General features: G+C 36.2%; 2 protein-coding genes across 20 annotated transcripts in view; one reads left to right on the top strand and one right to left on the bottom strand.

Moving 5' to 3' along the window:
* Positions 1-24,219, bottom strand: part of RAPH1 (Ras association (RalGDS/AF-6) and pleckstrin homology domains 1) — a 183,624-nt gene that overhangs the window by 45,129 nt on the left and 114,276 nt on the right. Inside the window, exon 16 of one of the 2 annotated variants that reach the window (XM_033859869.2) lies at positions 19,981-20,166. The exons of the other annotated variant lie outside the window; for it this stretch is intronic. Coding sequence (XP_033715760.1) covers positions 20,038-20,166 — 129 coding nt within the window. The 3' untranslated portion in view covers positions 19,981-20,037. Of the gene's footprint in view, positions 1-19,980; positions 20,167-24,219 lie in introns of those variants that run through there. 2 annotated transcript variants of the gene reach the window in all.
* The window catches only part of ABI2 (abl interactor 2), a 102,695-nt gene that overhangs the window by 61,346 nt on the left and 17,130 nt on the right, over positions 1-24,219 (top strand). For 10 of the 18 annotated variants that reach the window (XR_012333004.1, XM_019939078.3, XM_019939082.3 and 7 more), the window contains 4 exons: positions 5,679-5,776; positions 8,976-9,122; positions 9,858-9,982; positions 15,731-15,889. Coding sequence is in view for 17 of the 18 variants with exons in the window: in XM_019939078.3 (XP_019794637.1) it covers positions 5,679-5,776; positions 8,976-9,122; positions 9,858-9,982; positions 15,731-15,889 (529 nt within the window). In the remaining variant the exon portion in view is untranslated. Of the gene's footprint in view, positions 1-5,678; positions 5,777-8,975; positions 9,123-9,857; positions 9,983-11,004; positions 11,185-15,730; positions 15,890-24,219 lie in introns of all 18 variants that reach the window. The other 8 variants (XM_033859874.2, XM_019939079.3, XM_033859881.2 and 5 more) reach the window with 3 other exon arrangements.

Below are 24,219 nucleotides of genomic sequence, written 5' to 3'. Positions count from 1 at the left end.
TGAGAGACCAGAGTGAGTGGGAAATGAGAGCTTCCAAGAAAGAAAGATCTAATAAGGGAACATCACACTTGGATAAGATTCCTTAACATCTTTGCTCTTTGCACCAAAAAAGCTCCACTCCTTAGTACTGTGGCTCTATGTAGTTGTTTCTACTATATTGGGATGGGGTTGACAGGGTGAGAAGTATGTACCGTGAGGTCATCCTAGAAGCTAGAATGTGCCAGTCCTCTGTCTCTTTCTTCTTATCTTTCTTTCTGAGTATGTCTGTCATCTCTATAAACTTGTGGCACATAGTTAATAATTTTGGGTGAACCAAAACAAAATAGAGTGGAAAAAATATTCAGCATATAGCAAATCATTACTCTTCTTAATGTTGATGGGAAAAAATGAATTGCTTTAGAAGGTTGATTAATGGAATAATTGAGTATATTAAGATAGAAAATAGAATTTAAAAATGTTAAAGTTGGAAGGGACCGCAGATAGTAAACTAGTCCACTGGTTTTCCAGCTGAGATTTTTGGAGACCTGTGGATTATGTCAGGTGCCCTGGAAGTCTCCTGATATTTGATTTCCTCCTCAGCTCATTATGAGCTCTGTCTTTGCTCCCATTGTTGTCAGACTTGATGCCTTTCAGATATACTCTAAACAAATATCATACTTTGGGACAAGACACATGGGATTTGACTCAGAAGAGACCTCCATGCTTAAAAGTTGAACTTTTAACCTTTTATACAGCATGTCCTGGTTGTGTTTAATGGTTCTTTTCATCTAAAATTTGGGTTAACTTTTTTCAGTCGAATGAGAAGTTGTAGAGTTTAATTCATAAGACCTTTGAAAACAACGTGGTGATATTTTTAAAGAAAAAGGTATAAAAAGCCGATGGATAGCATGCCATATTGGAGGGGTTTTAATATGTACCTGAGGCCATATAAAAGTGGAATGTACCTTGAACTGGGGTACCCTTTCCCCACTCTTTATTTTACTAAAAGAGTTTTAAGACCTTGTTACTGATGTGTTTGAAACAGATATTTCTGTTGAAAGTTGTCACTAATGAAGCTAAGCTTAAGTACTTTTAAAATAAGTGTATTTACTTTAATGCAAAAAAAAATAAAGACTTCTGATCTGTTTTTGTAGTATTTATTTCAGATGAACATTGTACAAGCAGATTCTTAATAATTAATGAGGAGGGGTTAGGAGTTTCTTTTACAGTTAACACATTAAGAATACAACACTTCTGAAAATTTTGCTTGGGATCTTGAAGATCCATAACTTTATGTAAAAAATGGGCTAACCTTTTCACTTTGCATGTGACCTTGTGTGTCATTCCCTACAGTACAGAAGGATGATAAATTGCCTCTCACATTTCTAGCTCTTGGGTACAGCTGAGGGTTCATTGTTAAGCATTTATTCGATACAACACTTGGGAGAAAAACTCCACAATAACAGCAACTTTTGGAAGACTCATCTGGGTTTGCCTATCAGTTCCAGACTTGAGCCACCAATTCTATCTTGTCAAAAGCCAGTTGTTAGAAACTGTTTTCAGAATCAAGCAGAAGTTTGTCCATCTTTATTCCTCTTTTCTTCTTCTTACTTTATTTGTTCTTCCCCCCTTAATCCTAATCTCTTATTCCCTTATCTCTGTATTAGATTATTTTAGGACTCTTGGCACCTTAGGCTTTTTGTCTTTCTAACTCTCTTACTAAAAATTTTACATCTCTCCTGAAGTCATACTCGAATTCCTGATTTCAGCTTTGATCTCCTTCAGAGGATCTCCTGGTTCTTTTCCTGCTGGCTCTGAGAATTGAAGTAGGAACATATATCCTCTGAGGAGAGGGATAAAGATCTCTAGGAAGCCAGAAAATTATGCACTGGATGGAACTAATGGGGAACGATACTGGGCATTGAACGAAAGCCTAGAGATGCTTGACCACAGCTGCTGCCCATTCTCACTACGCCACATCCAGACACAACCTATACATACTACTCCTCTTCTCTTAGTATATTTAAATCTTGCTCTTTTTAAGACTTGTTAACACTCCAGCTCAGATTTTTCTCTATGAAACCTTCTGTAGCCATTTTGTCTTGCATTGATATTTCTTTTTTGGAGATTTCGATATAATTTGTAGATACTACTTTTTGTTTTAAACATGTGGGTCTTAGTTCTAAAATAAGTTCCTTAAAAGCAGAGAAATCATTTTACAGACCTTTGTCTTCTTTTATTTTTCATATTCTTTTACCCTTGTGTCTAGTAGTCTGGTGGTAGGTAGTTCAAATGAGGGATATACCACAGATATCATTTTAGAATGTGTCTGTCACTGTTAAGTTGCAACAGGTCATCTTTTCGTGGGAGATTTCTTCATAGCAGAGGTGATGTGCTCTGAACTAGAGATACCTGGCTGGCCAGCTTTATAAAAAATACTGGAGTTCACAGTTACTGGAAATCACTAAGATTTGTAATGAGTGTTATATATGAAATACATGATACTATATATATATCAGGGTTCAAGGAGGGTATTGCATTTACCAAAAAAGGATAGAGCAGGAAAGATAGGAGCACTTTAGAAGCAGTAGTAAGGTATAATAATTGGCCTGATGGTTGGTTCTAGTTGTAGTGATCTCCAGAGTCTGGGAGAGCAGACCACTCTGGTCATAAAGGAATTGCTCTTACTCTCGGTATTATCTGCATTTCTTCATCCAGGCCAGTGGGAAACTATTTGAGTTGTGATCATGCATTAACTTTCATCACCTAAATGAAGTATTTCTTCTGTTCTGAGAGTTTCATTCTGGCAGGGAAAAAAAAGGGACCTTTCCTGCTCTTTCTCCATGTGGCTAACACCTGCTTCACTCAGCTCTCAATGATGACTTTTCCTTTGTGGCATCAGAAAATACCCACATTAATTGAAATATTGTTGGAATCAGCCATCAAAGTTTCATTCCAGTTCCCAAGTAAAACTTTGAAAAGTATCACGAGCACTCCTGTTCATGATTCAGGACCGCCAACTACACGTTCATGTGCCAGATGATAGTTTTGCCTGTGTGTATTACATTTTCTAAAACTTCAAGTGGAATTGCTGTTATGGAGTGGGTGCAGTGTTGCTTTATCCTGAGTTTGTGGTATGTCCTCTCTCTCTAGTTAAGTTCCCCTTCACCACACTCACAATTCAGTCATGTGTTTTGCTCCTTTTCAGGAAGCGTTGTGTCCCCCTGTAACTTCCCTCAAAGTAGTTTTTAGAACCATGATGAGTATCCAGTAAGTAATTTTTTACCAAATTATTTTAGGTGTGAAATACAGTTTATTAACTTTTATCATAGGTGAGCTCTATATTATAATAAGTTTTGTTTGGCAATTATTCCTGTTCTTTTCCCTTTTCCTCAAATTAGATGGCAGTATGTATATTCTGTATAGCATATTCATTGTTTTACTTAGCGTAGAAACATTTTTCACAAGGAAAGCTACCTTGAAGAAATATTGAATACTCTTCTAGCTTAATACAGAGGTAGCACAGCATCAGTGAAGTATAAAATAATAGATTAGTTGGACATTCCACAGGGACTCTTTGGTTTCTTAAGTGAATTAAGTTACTCATGCAAACCCCATTAACCAAACAAATAGAACCATTTGACGATTCTACAGATCATAAAATGTATCAAGTTTTATGTATAGAAATGTCCACCAGATTTTAATTTATAGATTGTTTATTTTATGTTTTGGGTAGATTAAAAGACTTATAGAGAAGATACTGCAATTTAATCAAAACACCTTATATACCCAAACCTTAAACAAATCAAAGTTGGAAAGCTGTTTTCAAGTATTTTAGCTATTCCATGTATAGAATAAAATTCTGTTTTACTCTTTTTCTGTCCCTGCTCCTTTTCCTTCCTGTTTCTAGCAAATTGATGTAGTTTAGTGTTTGGCTCACCTACTTCTCCTTCATCACTTAAAGTGACTTTGGGTTTTATGTTGTTTAAGGTTGAGCTTAAAGGACTTTGGTTACTACTTTTAAAAATCTTCTGGTATCATAAATTAAGATATACAGTTTTAAAAGCTATTCGTTATTTGTCATATTACTCCTAAAATTTTCCCCAAATGTGGATTAATTTTTTAAAACTTCTGACATTTTCATTTTAAGATACAATTATACCCTCTGCTTATTAATGAGGGGGAGAGCAAGGATAAGTTAATCTTTATTCTTCCTTGATAACCAGTTTGTTTTGTATTTGTTGTTTAAAAGCAATAAAAAAAGGATTATAGATGAATGCTTAACTTTAAAAATATTGATATTTCAAAGGTATCATTTGTCATTAAAGATTGTTTTAACATCACACACAACTTGTTCACTGGGCTATTCATTTGAAGAGTTTGTTTCTTGATATATTATTTCTTGCCTATTCAGATAACAAGTAGTATTTTAGGATTTTTAAATATTCCCTTTAAGCCAGAGTTAATTTTGTCAGCCTCAATACTCTATATAATTATGATTTGTTTTCTTAAAATTTATATTTTAAAATTACAAGTGTATTCTGATTTCAGAAGTCTTGCAGTTTCATTTCATAAGTATAATTTGAATACTCTGGATGTATTCTTATTAGAAAAGTTAAGATCCTGTTTTGAAGTGTTTGGAAATCCAGAATATTAGGGGCTTAAAATAGGGTCAGGTATGAACATATGTGGTAAACATTATTAACTCTAACCAATTGGTAATCTCAAACAACTTGAGATTGCATTTGATCTATATTTGTGCATGACTTCTCTTAACTCTTTAAGGTACCCAGATTTCTAGGGCTTTCTGTGTAAGTGCTGACTTGCTCCTTTGGTGGCATCCATGGTTCCCAAATCACCCAACTGTCCCACACTTGCACTTTCAGTTGGGGATAGAATAGTGAGGAATCACGGCTTAGCTCTGATTTAGGACTATGTTACATCTTTCCTATGCCTAAATTAATCTTCATTTTGGGCCTGAGTGGGTTTAATTCCCATTGGAACTAGGACATTGCCAGTGGCCATTGTACCGCTCACAGTTGAATGGGATACCTCAGCCCTACCTTTCTGGTTCAGATGTTTAGGAACATGCCTTAACTTCTGGCAGTTTTCAGGTAGGTGATTCCTTCATAAGAGAACATTAAAGAAATCTGAATTGTAAGGCTGATCCACAATTTTAAAAAATGGAATTTTCTCTGTATATGATATAACTTTATTTTATATTCTCTACTTACAATGGATCAAAACTAAAGTTGCATTTTTTTGGGGGGGAAACATGTCTTTTGTTTTTTATGATAAACTTGCTATCTAAAAAACAAGGAATTGCATAAAGGCATTATTGTCTGATTGAGTTACTCTTTATAAAAACTAAAGTTTTTATAGTTATCCTATTTGATTTCAATTGAATGTAGTATCTTATAGTCTAACCAGTGATCTGTTGGTGTGATGGCCTAATGGCAAATAAAGTCTTTGCATACAACTTTATAATCATTTGAAAATCTCACGTTAGGAAGAGTCCTTTGAGTACAACTGTAGAATGATAGTAGAGTAGAAATTGCATATGAAATGCATGGCCTCTAATTTTTTTTCCTATTTAAACCTTCCCCTCCTTTGTTAAATAGCATAATGTTATTTCCTGAAAGTGCCACTTTGTTTCACTGCATACAGGTTAAATTGATTTTTCCTCAAAATTTTTTTAGGTGAGTACCCAGAACATGAAGATGGGTGGGCTCCCGCGTACAACACCTCCAACTCAGAAACCCCCCAGTCCCCCTATGTCAGGGAAAGGGACACTTGGGTGAGTATGTAACTAAGTAATAATTGAAAACCATTTTATGTAGTGCTGTGTGGAAACTAAACAATATATATGTTTAAACTATTTTTAAATATTTGAAAAGAGAACATTTTCTTCCTAGGGTTATCTTTTTTGTGTGTAACTTTTCCAAAAGGAAAACATCTTTTATACTTTATACCTGGGAAACATCTTTATACTTTTTTTTTTCATCTTTATACTTTAAAAATATTTTGTTTAGAAATTATTTTTCTAATGCATTTTAAATTTTCGGTAAATCCTAACCTGAGTTCATGGCTTATTATAAATTACACTCTAATTCCTATTTTCAGAAAATTTTTAGTCTTTTGTATTATAGTTGATTTTTCTTATTCAAACTTGTCTTCTGAAGAAAATACTGTGCCTAATACAGAAGTCTGTATATCTTGTGTTTTTATGAGAATACTGAGCTTTCATTCAGTCTACAGACTTGGGCTTCGGATTTGACTTTGGGAGAAATGGTCAATTGATGGAAAAGCTTGACTTTTTTCCTCTATAGCATCTTAGTATAAAAACTTGGTTTATCATGATCAAGTGGGCATAATATCACCCAGAAGTGAGATGACTAAAATCGTGGTCCAGCTCTGCTCCTGCTGTGTCGTGTTGCATAGTAAGCCTCTTAGCAGTTCAGTTTTTTCATCTGTAAAAGGGGGTAATTTGTCCTTTGTCAACTTTTCAGAGTCACTGTACCATGAATTGGATTTTTTTTAAATGTGTAAGGCAAAATGCTTTGACTACCATTGGCTTTGTGATATATGCTTAAAAGTTTTTAATTGGCAATCTTGATTTTTGGCCCCCTCACCAAAAAAAAAAAAAAAAAAAAAAAGCAAAAAACAAAAAACCAACCAAACAAAAGAAACAAACAAAAAACCCTAGCAACCTAATCAAGCAAAGAAAGATGATGTTGGAGGAGGAATTATAGTTAGGAGAGTGTGAAACAAAAGAATAAAAATGATTTCCAACCAGGAATAGGATGATTTTATTCGGGGTAGACAAAAAATTCTGCTTAGATTAGAGAGGAGAGGATCTAGTAGCTTAAATAAGATTTAAACTTCAGGGTAGAATGTAGATGATGTGTGGTAGGTTATAATTGTACAGGGTAAGAGTGGAGAATCAGGTCAAGAGGAAATATTTATTTTCCTGTGGAATGTCTGTATTTCTATCATGTATAGTATCTAATGGATTTTAATTAGGTTTTGAATCAAGATTGTTAGCAAGATAACCCTAGTAAAATAAAATTTTCTGTTACTCCCCAATTTTAAAGATTTACTCATACACTAGTATTTGTTTTCCTTGTGTATTAGCAAGGGCTCTGCAGTGTCTTTGGAGACCAGAGTGGCTGGGCACCACTAGCCGTTTGATGGTCACAGCCTGGCTTTTTCGCGGTCTTTGCCCAGCTATCGTGTTTTGTCCTCTGCCCCTAGTTTTTTACCTTTTTTTTTTTTTTTAATCATTGTCTTCATTGTATGGTTCTCAGCAAAGGTTTTTTTTTTTCTTGCATGAAACAGAACATTTTTACTGTCTGGGAAAAATTGGAAATCAATCAGTTTCGTATTTTATGGTGTTTTATGTTTACATCATAACTTCAGAGATGCCCGAACTTTGTTGTCTTTTATTTTATTTATGTTTTAAAATAAATTTATTATTTATTTTTGGCTGTGTTGGGTCTTCGTTGCTGCATGCGGGCTTTCTCTAGTTGCAGCGAGCGGGGGCTACTCTTCATTGCAGTGTGCGGGCTTCTCATTGCGGTGGCTTCTCTTGGTGCGGTGCACAGGCTCTAGGCGCGTGGGCTTCAGTAGCTGTGGCACGCGGGCTCAGTAGTTGTGGTGCACGGGCTTAGTTGCTCTGCGGCATGTGGGATCTTCCCGGATCAGGGCTCGAACCTGTGTCCCCTGCATTGGCAGACAGATTCTTAACCACTGCACCACCAGGGAAGCCCCTTTTTTGTATTTTAAATCCAAGGTCCTAACGTTCCTTTTTCTTTCTTTGACCCAATATCTTGTCTAGTGCCTGTTATTTATTTTTAGTAATGTGTATATTTGTTTATGCAAGAAGATTTTGAGCGTAGTAGACAGGGTCATTGCAGAGTAATCTCATCCAGAATCAATGAGCCAAAACTCGAGTGGTCCAGGAGAATAGTATTTAAAGGAACCTTGGGAACTTTTTGGGAAGTGAATTATTGAGAAATACGTAAGTCAGGTGAGCAACATCATTTCAGGAAAAGAAAGCTCTTTAATTTTCACATCTTGAGATCCAGTTAAAGACCAGAATCTCATCTACACAATATCAGTTTCGTGTCAGTTGAGTATTTATCATTGTCATAAAGTTATTTGGAAACTTAAAGATGAGAACTAACTCAATAATTACTAGTGTTCCAGTGTGCATCCTATTTCCTATCATATTTCCTTTCTTGCTCTTCTCATTCTTTTCTTTTAAAAGGAAATTTTGAAAAAAAGAGGGAGATATGCTAATAAATCCAGTCTGTTTTGTACTTCAAATAAGGTAGAAAGACTTAGGTGATCTTTTTTTCCTTCTCTCCCTTTTAAATGTTGAACTGTGAAGAGGGTAAGAGGTAAGGGCAATCAAGGTGAAAGCTGAAGGAGGATGTGAAGTGAGAATGGAAGGAGATGAGATTAAATTATATATTTCTGTGTGTGGACATGGTTTTATTTCTGTACCTTATAGAAAGGGAAGTGACTTGTTAGGGTTGCTATTGATCATCAGTGCGGGGGTTGTGGAGCCATGTTCTAGACTGATTTACCCTGTCTGAGTTTTTGGTTAGGGAGAGAGAGGTGAGGAGGATAATTAGTGCATTTATGCAGTGCAGTTGGGGGAATTTGACATGGCACTAAAATAATTTGAACTCATCTAAGAAGAGAGTCTGGGAAACATTGGCTTATCTGGTAGTAGAATCTTCGTGCTCTCAGAATGAATGAACAAAATCGCATTAGCAGAGGGAAATGAAGTTGGAGACTAAAATACAACAATATGCATCAAAACCCTAATGGAGAAGTGATACTTAAGGGAAGACTGAAATTGGTAGCTGGGTTTTATTAAAACACGTTCTACTACCTCCGAGTACAAACTGTATTTCACTACTGGCAGCTCTGAATTGATTGTGCCGAAACTTGCTAATCACACAATACATACGCTCTTCTTTTTGTAGGCGGCACTCCCCCTATCGCACACTGGAGCCAGTGCGCCCTCCAGTGGTACCAAATGATTACGTACCTAGCCCAGCCCGTACTATGGCTCCCTCGCAGCAGAGCCCTGTGAGGACAGCTTCTGTGAATCAAAGAAATCGAACTTACAGGTATTTTCTCTACCTCAGCGCAAAATGTGATGGTCATAGTACCATAATTTGTTCAGATAACTTCAGTTAAATCTCTCTCATTTTCCAAGCACTAAGTTCTTTTCCTCACTCTGCTCCCCCAAACCTCATCTGATTCTACCTCTCTCTTCTTATGTTGTGATGCAACTTTGAGCAGCCAGGAAGTTGAAAGAGAACAGTCATCTCAAAGTGCAGATTTCTCTGCAAGATTAATAGTTATTGTTGACCTGAAAAAAATAATTGACCAGATGTGGGAAATTTCAAGTTGTTTTTTGGTGGAACTTTACAGATGAAAAACTATACGCAATAAAACATTAAATATGGGATAGTATATCATGATATCATTACAAATAAAATTAATCAAATAATTTGTTCAGGAAAACTGTTATTATAAAAGAGGTTTCTTCAGACAGCCATTAAACTGGAACAAGAGAAAGTAATATTATTTTTATGTGTCAAGCCCCATGATTTATCACTATGTTTATGGAGAATTTTTTTTCTTTCTCAGTTTCTTTAATACATGCTTATTAAAAGGTAGCCAAAACAAGTTTCTTGAACTCAGCTCTTTTCCTTACTTTATTAAGAAATTCATCTTTTAAGTGGAGGGCTTTTGAATTATCATTTTGTAGCTATATTCATTTCAGAAAATTCTGGAAAATGCTGGCGGTATCTTGCTGTATATCAATACTCATGTTTTGGTGGCTTCTGTTTCTTTAGCAGCAGCGGGAGTAGCGGAGGAAGCCACCCTAGTAGTCGGAGCAGCAGTCGGGAGAACAGTGGAAGTGGGAGTGTGGGAGTCCCCATTGCTGTTCCTACACCTTCTCCTCCCAGTGTCTTTCCAGGTAAAACATGAATTGTGCTTCATCTTCACCTTGCTTGCTGAGTTTGGATTCAATTTCTGATTTAATTACACTGGGCTTTCTTCATAATCAGGGTTTTTTTCCCTCGAAGACTCTGTAAATGCTGAAAAATCTTTATGCGTTTGTTATTTTTAACCAAATGATTTGTGAGTTTATGTTCACATACTTCTCTGTTATTTGGGTTTGTGTCTTTGGTGCTGTGGCGTAGTTGGTGCTTTGAGTTGAGGTTTCACCGGAATGAGTTACGTGTTTAATTCCAGCTGGTGTTATGACAGTGCATGCCTTTGGGCACAGTGGGGTCTCAGTGTGAGAACCATATTGGTAGCAAAGGATTGAGCAGATATAATTTTGACAGTTCAATCTCATGGACTCTGAGAACTTGATAGTCACTGAAATGCTACCCTCTTTTGTCTGAAACAGAAAAATGTACTTGTTTAATCTGAGGACACAAAGTTAAAATTTAGTTTTAAAAACATGACAGAAAAGACGTAAGGATAGAATATTACATATTTAACTTACTTATAATAACAAATAGATAATACCTTTTTAAAAATCATGAAAAAGAGTTATTTTTCTAAATTCTTTTTTACCTGATAAGATATTTATGTCTGAAATATTTTTATTTTCTGATTTGTATACTTCAAAATGGAATACTGTCATTTTGTAGTGTGTTTCATTTTGTATACTATCAATATTTACAGAATGTTAAAAATAACAATATAAAGGGAGCACTTTTCTTCTAGAGTAGTGGCTATCAGGTAAAAAGGAATGCTTTTAATGAATTTAAAATCCTGTACATTACCCTTAGCATCTTGAATTATTTGCTGCAAACCTTAATAATCCTTTAACATAATAAGCTCATTCTTTTTTTTTTAACACTCTCTTCTATTCTTTGGTTATTGATAAGCACCGAGTAGCTAACATTAAGTTCTCTAATGCCGTTTCTAATCCTGCCTGATGGAACTGCCTCATTAATGCTGCCTCTTACTCCTCTTTCCCCTCAGCCCCTGCTGGCTCTGCTGGTACTCCTCCCCTTCCTGCTACTTCTGCATCTGCCCCTGCCCCTCTTCCTGCTACTGTCCCTCCCTCCACTGCCCCAGACACTGCCGCTGGGGGTGCCCAGACCCTTGCTGATGGCTTCACTTCTCCAACTCCCCCTGTTGTTTCTTCCACTCCCCCTACAGGTGAGTATTGGTTTATTCTTTGGCAGGCAGATCCAATTGTCTGGCTCTTCTCTTACTTGGAACTCTGGCTTTATGATTTTTGTTTGTTTGTGGTTTGTATTAAAAAAAAATCTGAAGAATAATGTGCTAACTAGAAAATGGCATGTGACCGAAGAATAGAATTTCCTGAGGGAATCAGGGTAAGGTTTCTCATTTTTCTAGTAGAATAGCACAAATACACATTTTTTATTGCTTGAATTTTATTTACTAGAGATTTGCAAATTTAGTATGGAGCTGTCTTCTCTACAGTTATTTTATTTTATTTTTTTTTGGCTGTGCCGTTGGGCATGTGGGATCTTAGTTCCCTGATCAAGGATTGAACCCATGCCTCCTGCATTGGGAGCACAGAGTCTTAACCACTGAACCTCCGGGAAGTCCCTTCTATACAGTTTTGAGAAGTTGTTATTAGAAGTATTCTTTGTTACAGTTTATGTCATTAATAAAAAGAAAAGTATGACAGTAGTTTTAAGGTATATTTTATAGGAAATATTTGATATAACAGTTTGAAAGTACAAGTCTATTATAACAGAATTTGTTGCTTATTATAGCAGCACTGGAAACACATAGTTAGGGGGCTTTTTAAGGATTTCAAGTTTGTTTGTAATTTAAGATTGACTGGTGTTTTACTGTTTTAAAATTGCTACCTAAAGTTTGTTTTCATGGCTAAGGAGAAAAAGGCTCAATTGCTACAAAGTATATTTTCAAAGTTAATAGTGATGCTGGTTTAGTAAACAAGTTCTTATCTATAAAAATGTATGTGTTTGGACACACATCACCTTAGCTGGTTAATAAAGTACTTCATAGAATATATGTGCAGTGCTGCTGCTGTATCTAGGTGTTTAAGTGTTTTAAAAGACATCTTAAAAATCCATGTTAATCCATTCATTTTGGATGGTGTTTTATGGCATAGCTTCTGTAACAGCACTTTTTAAGAAAAGCTTTCTGCAGTGGGTGTATGTAAACATGAGCTGTCCTTTGATCTACATACCACTCTGTTAGGCCACTCTAGCTAGTTAAATACAGAAATCTTGTTATGCTCCTGCATCAGTAGAGTAAGGAATACATCTTGAAATCAGTTGTAGGCCCAGAAAGGACAAATCACCCTCACCTAGAGTCAACATTTTAGTAATTAAATTATAATTTAATAACAGGTGCTGGTTCCTAGTCTGCACTGAATCAACATTTGTTGTATGAGTGAATAATTACAGTTTTTTAACAAAAAGCAAAGTAAATGCCTTATTAACAACTTATATGAATATAATCTCTTTTATGTAGTATCTTTGAATCACCCACCAAATACTTTTTTTTCTTTTCTTTTTATTAAGGTATAATTTATATACAGTAAAATTCACCCTTTCTAGTATGGACTCATGTGAGTTTTGACAAATGTATACAGTGGTATAACCACAGCTACAGTCAAGGTATAGAACAGTCCTATCATCCCCAGATTTCCTCCAAGCCCCCTTTGTAGGCAGTCCTTCCATTTCACTCATTTCATTCTTAGCCCCTGGCAACCTCTTGATCTGTTTTTTTTTTTCTTCTAAAGTTTGCCTTTGTAAAAATACCATAAATGGAAGCATATGTAACGTAACCTTTTGGGTCTGGCTTTTTGGCACAGTGCATTTGAGATTTATGCATTATTACATGTTTTGTTCCTTTTTATTACTGAGTAGTGTTCTATTGAATGGATTTACCAGAGTTTGTTTATCCCTTTCCCAATTGAGGGACATTTGGATTTATTTCCAGTTTTGGGTGATTGTGAAAAAACTGCCAAATACCTTCACACACAGACTTTTGTGTGAGCATAGGCTTTCATTTCATTTGGGTAAACACCTAGGGAGTAGGATTGCTGGGTTGTCTGGTAAGTGAATGCTTAACTTTGTAAGAAATTGCATAATTGTTTTCCAAAGTGCTTGTACAATTTTGCATGCCCACCAGCAGTGTGTGAGACTTCCAGTTGCTCTGCGTACTTGTTAGCACATGGTGTTGTCATTATATACATATATACACACGCACACATATATATATGTATATTTAATTTAGCTATTCTCATATGTGTATAATAGTTTCTCATGTGGTTTTGATTGACATTTCCCCAATGAATAATGATGTAGAACATCTTTTCATGTACTCATTTGCCATCTTCTTTGGTGAAATGTCTGTTCAAATGTTTTTGCTTCCCCTCACACACCTTTTTAATTGGGTTGTTTGTTTTCTTATTGAGTCCTTCTATATTCTGAATATGCCTTTTATTAATTGTGTGATTTGCAAATATTTTCTTCCATTTTGTGACTTACTTTTTCATTCTCTTAATGGTGTCTTTTAAAGAGCAGAAGTTCTTTATTTTGATGGTCTCGTTCATTGCTCTTTTTTTTTTCTTTTTTCTTTTGGGGATTGTGCTTTTAGTGTTGTGTTTACAAACTCTTTATCTTACACAAGGTCGCAAAAGATTTTTGTCTTGTTTTCTTCTAGAAGTTTTTAGTTTCAGGTTTTTATAGTTAGGTCTATGGTAATTAAACTATAGTTTTGTTTTTCAGCTCAAAGCAAAATAAATGCTTCATTAATGGTTTGAATAGAGTCTTGATTATGTAGTGTCTTTGGATCACTGATGGCTTATAACATGGGAGGTTTTAGACTGGATCTAACTATATAAAATTCATAATGGTGTTAAATATCAGAGTTTTTAACTTGATTATTCTAGGTTTGTATTAGGGTGTTACAGACTAATGCCTAAAATGCCAGCAATGTGTGATTCAAATGACAAAATATACCTTCTAAAAAATAGCTTATTAGTTTACATGCTTTTACATTTTTATCATGGCTGTATAAATTGACAGTGGATTGTGCTTGAGCTTGACTACTCAAGATTTTTATACAACAGAATTGAGTTTTAGGTTTTGATACTGTCGTATGTATGAAGAGTAAATCCTATAGCAGCTCTTGAGTGCTTCTGTAATATTCTTTATATGAGTATCCATATGAATCCAAGTTTGATAAATTTAACAGTTCCTGAAGATCAGTTTTAGTCACGTAAAACCATTTTACAATCATGGAAAAGAAGAAAAATTGTTGTGTTTTTCTCTTTTCGCCTCTTCCCTTCCCTTCTTCCCTTGTCCTTTCTCCTCTCCTTTCCCCTCCCCTCCTCCTTTTCTTCCGCTCACCTTTCTCTTCCCTCCTCTTCTCTCCCTCACTCTTCCCCTTCCCCCATTCCTCCCCCTTCTCTTTTCTTGCCTGCTCTCTCATGGGTGCTCTAGTACTTGGTCTGTCTGTACAGTAGGCCCTTAGCTAATGATTTTAAGCAGAATTGGAGTCAAGATAAAATTTAGGAACTGGATTGAACTAGGCAATTGGATGGATTAGGAAAGAGTGTCTTCTGTTGGCCTTAGTTGTTGAAGTGCTCTCAGAGAGCAAAATGTATGAAATTGCTGATAAATATGAACACGTTCAGGATCATACTAAAAATTAGATATTTTTGACAACACTTTTTGTGTCTTAGCTTTTTTTCATAATTGTAAATTTGTTAAACTCTAATTTTAAGACAAAATAATCTAAGTTTAGAGAAGGATATTTTTGATTGAAAAATGTGATTTGGAATTATGTCACTTGACCTTTTGCTGAAATATTTTATTATTTCCTTTAAACAAATTGGCTTGCTACCTTAAATTTATTACTACTATTATTATTTTGGAATAAAACTGTGTGTCAAACATTTTTTCTTTTTCTTTTCTAAACGTTTTTCTCATCTTGTTGAGTTTAGTTTTCAGTGTTTAATTGCTGGTGTTTTTTTGGAGGAAGTGAGCAATAAATTTTATTTTATTTTATTATTTTCTTTTTCAAATTTGTTTTTATTTTTGACTGTGTTCGGTCTTCGTTGCTGTGCGTGGGCTTTCTCTAGTTGCAGCAAGCGGGGGCTGCTCTACGTTGCAGTGCATGGGCTTCTCATTGTCGTGGCTTCTCTTGTTGCAGAGCCACGGGCTCTAGGCATGCAGGCTTCAGTAGTTGTGGCATGTGGGCTCAGTAGTTGTGGCTCGCGGGCTCTAGAGCGCAGGCTCAGTAGTTGTGGCGCATGGGCTTAGTTGCTCCACGGCATGTATGTGGGATCTTCCTGGACCAGGGCTCGAACCCCTGTCCCCTGCATTGGCAGGAGGATTCTTAACCACTGCGCCACCAGGGAAGCCCCCCATAAATTTTAATTGTGATGATTTTGAAACCCTATCAAATTATTAATTTAATAAAATCATAATATTAATTAGTAATCTATTTAGATATAGCTTTTCCAAACCTAATCATAACTTTATTTACCTACTTTGCTGCTTTTGCACTTGGATATACTGTTAACTGAGAAATAACTGTCACCTTGCATTAATATTTGTCAGATGGCAATTAAATTAGCTAAATATTGTTATTTTTAATAATCTTATTAAGATTCAGGCATTGTACCTGAAGTATTTCATTGTCTGAGATAATTTTCTTTTAGTGACAAATTTATGTTCTGTCCCTTTTCCAGGTCATCCTGTTCAGTTCTACAGCATGAATAGACCTGCCACTCGCCATACTCCCCCAACAATAGGGGGCTCTTTGCCCTATAGGCGCCCTCCTTCCATAACTTCACAAACAAGCCTTCAGAATCAGATGAACGGAGGACCTTTTTATAGCCAGAACCCAGGTTAGATTTTCTTTTGCAGTCTGTGGAATATATCTAATTAAAAATCTTCAATTACACAGAAAAAAACCTTTAATTGCGAATGACTAGTACATGGTAGGTGGTTAGTACTATTTGTTGAATGAGTGGAAGAATGAATACAAGGTTGCTAATACTGTATTTTCCAGTTCTCTTTTTAAAAATCAACATGGTTTCCATATAAAGTTGCAGAACTTAATTTTTTTTTAACAGTTTTAAATTTATTTATTTATTTATTTAATTTTGGCTGTGTTGGGTCTTCGTTTCTGTGTGAGGGCTTTCTCTAGTTGCGGCAAGCGGGGGCCACTCTTCATCACGGTGCGCGGTCCTCTCACTGTCGCGGCCTCTCTTGTTGCAGAGCACAGGCTCCAGACGCGCAGGCTCAGTAGTTGTGGCTCACGGGCCTAGTTGCTCCGTGGCACATGGGATCCTCCCAGACCAGGGCTCGAACCCGTGTCCCCTGCATTGGCCGGTAGACTGTCAACCACTGCACCACCAGGGAAGCCCCAAACTTAATTTTTTTGAACGGAATCTTTTTTAATGTGTTAGTGATTATTTGTTTTTTAAAATAATATTTGCTGAACAGTATTTCCTTCTTATTTAATCAGATACCCTTGCTCTATGAATAGCAAATAATGAAAGTTGAGCATACATGAACAGAGTTTATAAGTGGCAAAGGAAAAGGGAAATGACATTTTTGAAGCTGCTTTATGGTGGGCAGTTAGTTATACTATCTTTTTCAATTCTCCTACCAAACCTATAATGGAAAAACTGGGACTTGGACAGATTGATCCAGATATAACAGTCACCTTTCAGCTGCATCATGCATACAGAAGAACTAATCTGGCACATATTTAATACTAAACATAATCATTTGTTTTGCTTCTTCCCCAGAGAGGGTAAGAGCAGATATTATACTCTGTGACTACTGTGGACATGTTACGTGAACTTACTGTGTTTTTCTGGATTTTTGCCAAGAGGCCAGTAAGCCCATGTGTGATCACCTGTAATATTAGGGGACAGCCCATTCCATCTCGGATGAGCCCTGAATTGTATGGAGCTGAAATCTGTCTACCTTTTGGTGAAACCTTGTTATATCCTTTGAAATCTTGCAGAAGAAATTTGATCCTCCTCTTACATAAACAGAGCTTAAAGAATGCTTTTATATTTTTTATATCATTTGATTCTTATAATCATGTGATCGTTTTCATCTGTATTTTACAGGTGAGGAAACAGGCTGAGGTGATAATCAAGTTAGGATTTGAATTTAGGTCATCTGACTCAAAGTTCCATGTTATTTCCATTGTACTATCCTATCCTACCTACCTTCATATTAAAAAAAGTCTTTCTCTTACCCTCCCAAGGGTAGGAGGGTGGGATGGAGGATGCCAACATTGTAATGTAAAGTGCATGAGAACCTGAGACCTTGTCAGTTTTTTAATCTGTTATATCCTGGGAATAGTGCTCAGTAACTACTTGTTGAATGTGAAATGAATCTCTTGTTAACTTTATTCAGATCCCCTCATTGTTTTGGGTTCCTCTTGTAAATTAAATACCATAAATGACTATATAGTCTAACCAGTGCACACTGTAGTGTGATTACCATCTGCCTATATGGAAATAGACTTCTTTTTTTAAAAATTTACATTAGATTATTTAATTTGAGAAATATACATGTGCATTGTTTTACCCAGCGATCACATTATGAGTCTCAAAAAGGAGCAGGTTTTCTTTTCCTAGTAGTTAACTGTGACCAAATTAAAATCTATAACCTTAAAATTTGGGGGGTTATTCTTCTCTTATTTGTTTTTAAATTTTGTTTTACTGAAGTACAGTTGATTTACAATGTTGTGTTGGTTTCAGATGTACACTAAAGTGATTCAGTTATACATATATCTATCTATCTCGCTGCTGTCTTTGACCACACTTAATGATTTTGGGTGTGCCATTCTTCTTAACTCATTTTGAGCTCCATTTTGACAAATATGCCTGTCTTTTCTCACATTCTACTTTTAAATCATGTGTTCCAAACCCATATTTGTACAGGTGCTATTTTGTACTTAAATGAATATTTTATTTTTAAATTTTAATTTGTTAGATATGGCCTGTTCATAGCTCTGCTGAAGATAAGCTCTCTCCCTGACCCTCTTGGAAGTCTTGACAATTATTTCTCATGACCCTTATGCCCTTCCTTACCCTTAAATAGAGTTTTGAAAGAATGGTGTCAGTCCAAAATGGGGCAATTCTGTAATGGAGCTGAGAGATGCTTTACTGTTACAGCTTGGGACCAAGTGTACATGATATTCAGAAAGTATATACAAGGGTATTTCATGCTGTATACATGTACATACCAAAATACTGGTCTTATGAAAACCCTGATTAAAAATTCCACCTCTTGGTGGAATTTATTTGAAGGCTATTTATTTAAATGTGTTTTAAGTACATATTTTAATACTTCTTTGTAAGTCTGATTTTAACATACTTGAAAGTATATGTTAAAGTAGAAAAATAACCTACTCTAAGAATGATGTTAATGAAAGTATTTTTCACACTCATGGGAAGTATAAAGTGAATTGAGATTTTTTTTTTTTACATCTTTATTGGAGTATAATTGCTTTACAATGGTGTCTTAGTTTCTGCTTTATAACAAAGTGAATCAGTTATACATATACATATGTTCCCATATCTCTTCCCTCTTGCGTCTCCCTCCCTCCCACCCTCCCTATCCCACCCCTCTAGGTGGTCACAAAGCACCGAGCTGATCTCCCTGTGCTATGCGGATGCTTCCCACTAGCTATCTACCTTACGTTTGGTAGTGTATATATGTCCATGCCTCTCTCTCGCTTTGTCACAGCTTACCCTTCCCCCTCCCCATATCCTCAAGTCCATTCTCTAGTAGGTCTGTGTCTTTATTCCTGTCTTACCCCTAGGTTCTTCATGACATTTTTTTTTCTTAAATTCCATATATATGTGTTAGCATATGGTATTTGTCTTTCTCTTTCTGACTTACTTCACTCTGTATGACAGACTCTAGGTCCATCCACCTCATTACAAATAACTCAATTTCATTTCTTTTTATGGCTGAGTAATATTCCATTGTTGAGCCTTCAGCATAATGTGTGAGGCAATTTAGTTAGTTTGTTTTCATGTACTTCTCTCAATTAAGTTCTGCCTTTCTTCTCCGGGGATTTGGTAACTGTTTAAAGAGGCTGGCTACAACTCAGTTGAATAATCAGAGTGCTTTTTTCTAAACTAAAAAAAAATTTTAACTAAATTATGTTCTTTGAAAAGTTCTTCTTGCAACACTCTTAATGCTTTGTAAGCCAGTATTCGAAGGCTGTTAGATGCACTTTCATTTTATTTGCATTAGATTATTATGTAAGTCTCTTGTATTATTACCACTGGTCTTACAGTGGTCCTTGTTTTTTCATATTTAAAATGAGAAAATTTGTTGTGCTTTCTCAAGTAGCTAATTCCCTGGTTTAACAGTGATCCCAGATTTGTGTTTTATGAGCATATTTTTTGCAGCTGGAGGCTTGACCTGGATTTGTGCTTCTGAGGAAGTGAGCTGACAGGCTGGGATTCATGTGACTGTAAATTCAGTGAGGTTTTCTGTGAGCTGTAAATCTAACAGCACTGCTACTATATTTGGTTTGAGTTTGAAATGACGTTATAACATAGGAATTAAAATAAGGAGCACCCGCTGCGTAGTGCCAAGTCCTAAGAGCACAATAATTGTTTTCTAATGAGATTATTTCAGAAGCAAGTTAATGAAAGGAACACTTCATTTAGAACATAAAATGAATCCTATTTGGTTCTCATTGTTTCTTAATCTAATCCAGCCAAAGAAGTAGGAATACTAGTTTATCATTCATCTTGTCATCAGCAAGGAGTGTCATTGAAACAAATAGGGCTAATCACAAGTTTTAACAGTTTTTACTTTCAATATAAATATGAAGCACCTTGGTGGTAAAGAAGAATATGCATATGTATTTGTACATGTACATTTACATACATTAACCTAGTTTGGTAAGTGTCTTAGTTTGGGCTGCTATAACAAAGTACCATAGACTGGGTAGCTTATAAACAGTAGAGATTTATTTCTCACAGTTCTGGAGGCTGAAAGTCGGAGATCAGCATGCCAGCATGGCTGAGTTCTGGTGAGAACCCTCCTGAGGTTGTAGACTGCTGTCTTGTTGTATCCTCACATGGTGGAAAAAGAGAGAAAACTCTCCATGGTTGGTTTGTTTGTTTGGCAATGCCTTTTAAAAAAATTTTAAATATAATTTTTAAAGGTTACTTTCCATTTTACAATTATTACAAAATATTGGCTCTATTCCCCATGTTGCATAATATTGTGCATCCTTGAGCCTGTCTTTCACCCAATAGTTTATACCTCCTACTCCCCCCTGCCCCATATTGCCCCCCTTCACTGGTAACCACTAGTTTGTTCTCTATACGTATACTGTGAGCCTGCTTCTTTTTTGTTATATTCACTAGTTTGTTGTATTTTTTAGGTTCCACATATAAGTGATATCATACAGTATTTGTCTTTCTCTGTGTGACTTATTTCACTTAGCATCATGCCCTCCAAGTACATCCATGTTGCTGCAAATCCATTTTGTTCTTTTTTATGACTGAGTAGTATTACAGTGTGTGTGTGTGTACATCCTCTTAATCCATTCATCTGTTGATGAACACTTAGGTTGTTTCCATATCTTGGCAATTGTAAATAATGCTGCTGTGAACATTGGGGTGCATGTATCTTTTCAAATTGTTGGGGGGTTTTTCAGATATATACCCATGAGTGGAATTGCTGGGTCATATGGTGGTTCTGTTTTTAGTTTTTTGAGAAATCTCAGTACTGTTTTCCACAGTGGCTGCACCAATTTACATCCCCACCAACAGTGTGCAAGGGTTCCCTTTTCTCCACATGCTCACCAGCATTTGTTACTTGTGTTCTTTTTGATGACAGCCATTCTGACAGGTGTGAGGTGATATCTCATTGTGGTTTTGACTTTTATTTCCCTGATGATTAGTGATGTTGAGCATCATTTCATGTGTCTGTTGGCTATCTTCATTTCCTCTTTCGAAAAATGTCCTTTCAGTTCTTCTGTCCATTTTTTAATCGGGTTGTTTTTTTGATGTCGAGTTGTATGAGCTGTTTATATGTGTTGGATATTAATTCCTTATTGGTCATGTCATTTGCAAATATTTTCTCCCACTTAGTAGGTTGTCTTTTTGTTTTGTTTATGGTTTCCTTTGCTGTGCAAAAGCTTTTAAGTTTAATTCGGTCTCTGGAGTTCTTTTATAAGGGCACTAATTCCATTCATTCGGGCTCCACCCTCATGAGCTAATCACCTCCCAAAGGCCCCACCTTCTAATACCATCACATTGGAGGTTAGGATTTCATATGAATTTTGGGGAGATATAAACATTCAGTCCTTAACAGTAAGGAATCAGTAATATGGTGTTTAAGTACTAAGGCCTTTGGTAAAAGATATCTTACATTTTACTACTTATATTTTCTTTTTTTAAAATTTATTTATTTTATTTATCCCTGGCTGCATTGGGTCTTCGCCGCCGCGCGCGGTCCTTCTCTAGTTGCGGGGAGTGGGGGCCACTCCCTGTTGCGGTGCGCAGGCCTCTGACCGTGGTGGCCCCCCTCGCTGCAGAGAATGGGCTCCAGGCGCACAGGCCCAGTAGTTGTGGCCCACGGGCTCCAGAGCACAGGCTCGGCAGCTGTGGCACACGAGCCCAGCCGCTCCGCGGCATGTGGGATCCTCCCGGACCAGGGCCCGAACCCGCGCCCCCCTCATTGGCAGGCAGACTCCCAACCACTGTGCCACCAGGGAAGCCCCCTACTACTCATATTTTCTTACAACAAAGACTAAAAAAATCTAATTCATAAAGTGGAATGTTGGTTCCAAGCAGTGTGAGTGTATATAGTTATATGAGAAAGAGGAATTTCTGAATGAGTATGGTGTTTTACACAGGGAAGATATCAGGCTTCCCTGAATGATATTAAAAACAACTAAAAAGACACAGTGAGAAAACAATGTTGGGTTGGTGATATTGTAAAAGAAAAGCCATAACGCATATTCTTTAAATGATAGCTAACTTACAGCATCACCATAAATCTCCAGAAGAATACAGATGTGGTGGGGCTTTAGCAAAGTATAGAGAGCAATCAAGAAGCTATTTGCGTGTCCTCATTTTAGGCAGTCTTTAGCTTTTGTTAGTGAATGTTTACTCTAGGGAGAACAAAAAAGCTAGAAAAACCCGAAAAGTTTAAGTATATTCTCAGATGACCAAGTAAACCAAATAGACCCTTTACATCGATTATTAAACACAAGTTATGTTTTTAAACTGTGTGGATTAATTTGCTGCTTTTTCTCGGCATAATGTCAAACGATGTTTTTTTTTCACTTGAAAAGGAATAAGAAAAATGGCCCAATTCTTTTAACCCTTCTGAGACTACAGGAGTGATAATTATTTGGTAAACCTATTCTTTTCCATCAAAAAAGCTTCCCTTACTGAGTATGATTAGTTAGATTCACTTTTAAATACTCCTTGTTCTAAGTTACTATCCATGTTTAGAAAATATTTCACTCTTAAAAATAAATTGCTTAAATTATTTCCCTCACTGGAATGTAAAATATTTGCAACTAAACTTGAATGGGCTGTCAAATGTATGGCCTCTAAAGGTGATATCTTGAATGGTTTTAGAAATAGTATTTAGAGTGGTTATTTTGTCTAATTTTCTTAGAGTATTTATAAAGCAGTAAAAAAAAAAAAGCCTACTTTTTCTTCAAAACTCTTTGTACATTTTAACCTCAAAGAAGATGCTCCAGGATTTTGTAAATAACCAGGAAGGTCATACTTAGGAAGTCTGTATATTTCATCAGCACAGACTCATCCTCTAAGTTTGGTTTGCTTGCAGAGCCTTTTACAGTTTGTATACCTCCGTGTTGCTGAGTGAGTGTAAGCTATAGTCCTTATAGTTCTACTTAAGATCTCTCTATAAACTCCAGTCTCTTCTTGAGCCTTTCTCTTCACGTTAACTTCATTATTGTGTAGTTTGAACGTAATATTACTGAATCTGAGTTTGGAGACGTTTCGGTGATTATAGGGAAAGGGTTTTGTCTTGTGAGGAATCATCTTAGCTAAATAGCATGGAAACAAATTGATAGTTACTTTCTGCTCTTGCCTGTTCATGAGATACCTCAGACTAGAACTGATTATTGCAAACAGTTCGTCACATCACAGTCGTGCTTAAATTCTCCTAAAATAGTTCATTTTCAGTTCGACTCTGAGGAAGATAAATCTAGTCTAAAGTAGGATCTTCTGGTTCACAGGTTTTCTGATGAAATCTCCATGACCAGAAAGAAAATGCTGTAGTAACTAAATTAATTTGGACCATGATGTAAAAAGTTTGCCCTGGGCAAAAAAAGTAGAATTTGGGGCAACCTTTGTAAACTCCATATGGAACTGAATTTTTTAACATGCGTTGGATTGGCTTTGAAAAAAATCTAACTTGTTTTGTTACGATGTAATTCTGTTTAAGGAAGAGCTGGGACTGGTTTTTACCTGGGCTGCTGTTAGGCTTCTTAAAAAAACCACTAGAGTTTCAGACCTTCACTTTCAAAACAAGAAAAGAAAAAAATATATATATTCATTAAAAAAATAATAAACTCAACCTACCTACAAAACCCCTGTTCTAAGTTAAGTACCTTACCATTCTTTTTTAGCTGAGTACTAGAAGGTCTTTTTTTTTTTTTTTTGATGAGAAACAATGACTGAAGTGGGAAATTTCCTGCTTTTCTGTTACAGGGGAGGTTGGGATGGGTGCTAACAGAAGAGGGACATTTCATCATCTTATATTCCACTTTTCTAGTGCAGTTGCTTGTCTGCTGCTGTCTCTCAGTTTTATCTACTTTGTTTCTGTTGCCTTCTCTGTTCATTGTGTCTTCTTACCCCAAGTTTGGAAACACAGGGTGTTGTGAACATATCAGCAATTGTTCCAAGCCTCTGAGAGTGGGACACAGACACACAGCTTAAGGGTTTACTACCAAGCAGTATGACTTCAGGGAAAAACATAACCACAAGGTATCTTTTAAAGAAAGGTACCAATTTCTAGGGTTATGTGACTCTGTCCCTTAAATCTGAGATATTCTTCAGGATTATCTGCTTAACTCTTGTCTGCCCATTATAAGTACATGTTCTGCCTGCACTTACCCATGGCACAACCGTTATCTTTACTGATTACTGCCGCCTCTGTACCTCTTGATTTTTCCCACAGAGTCAACCCAGAC

The sequence above is a fragment of the Tursiops truncatus genome, chromosome 7 (genome assembly GCF_011762595.2).
Source record: "Tursiops truncatus isolate mTurTru1 chromosome 7, mTurTru1.mat.Y, whole genome shotgun sequence".
Classification (NCBI taxonomy): domain Eukaryota; kingdom Metazoa; phylum Chordata; class Mammalia; order Artiodactyla; family Delphinidae; genus Tursiops; species Tursiops truncatus.
The sequence above is the reverse complement of the archived record's forward strand: the minus strand, read 5'-3'. Positions and strand labels throughout refer to the sequence as shown.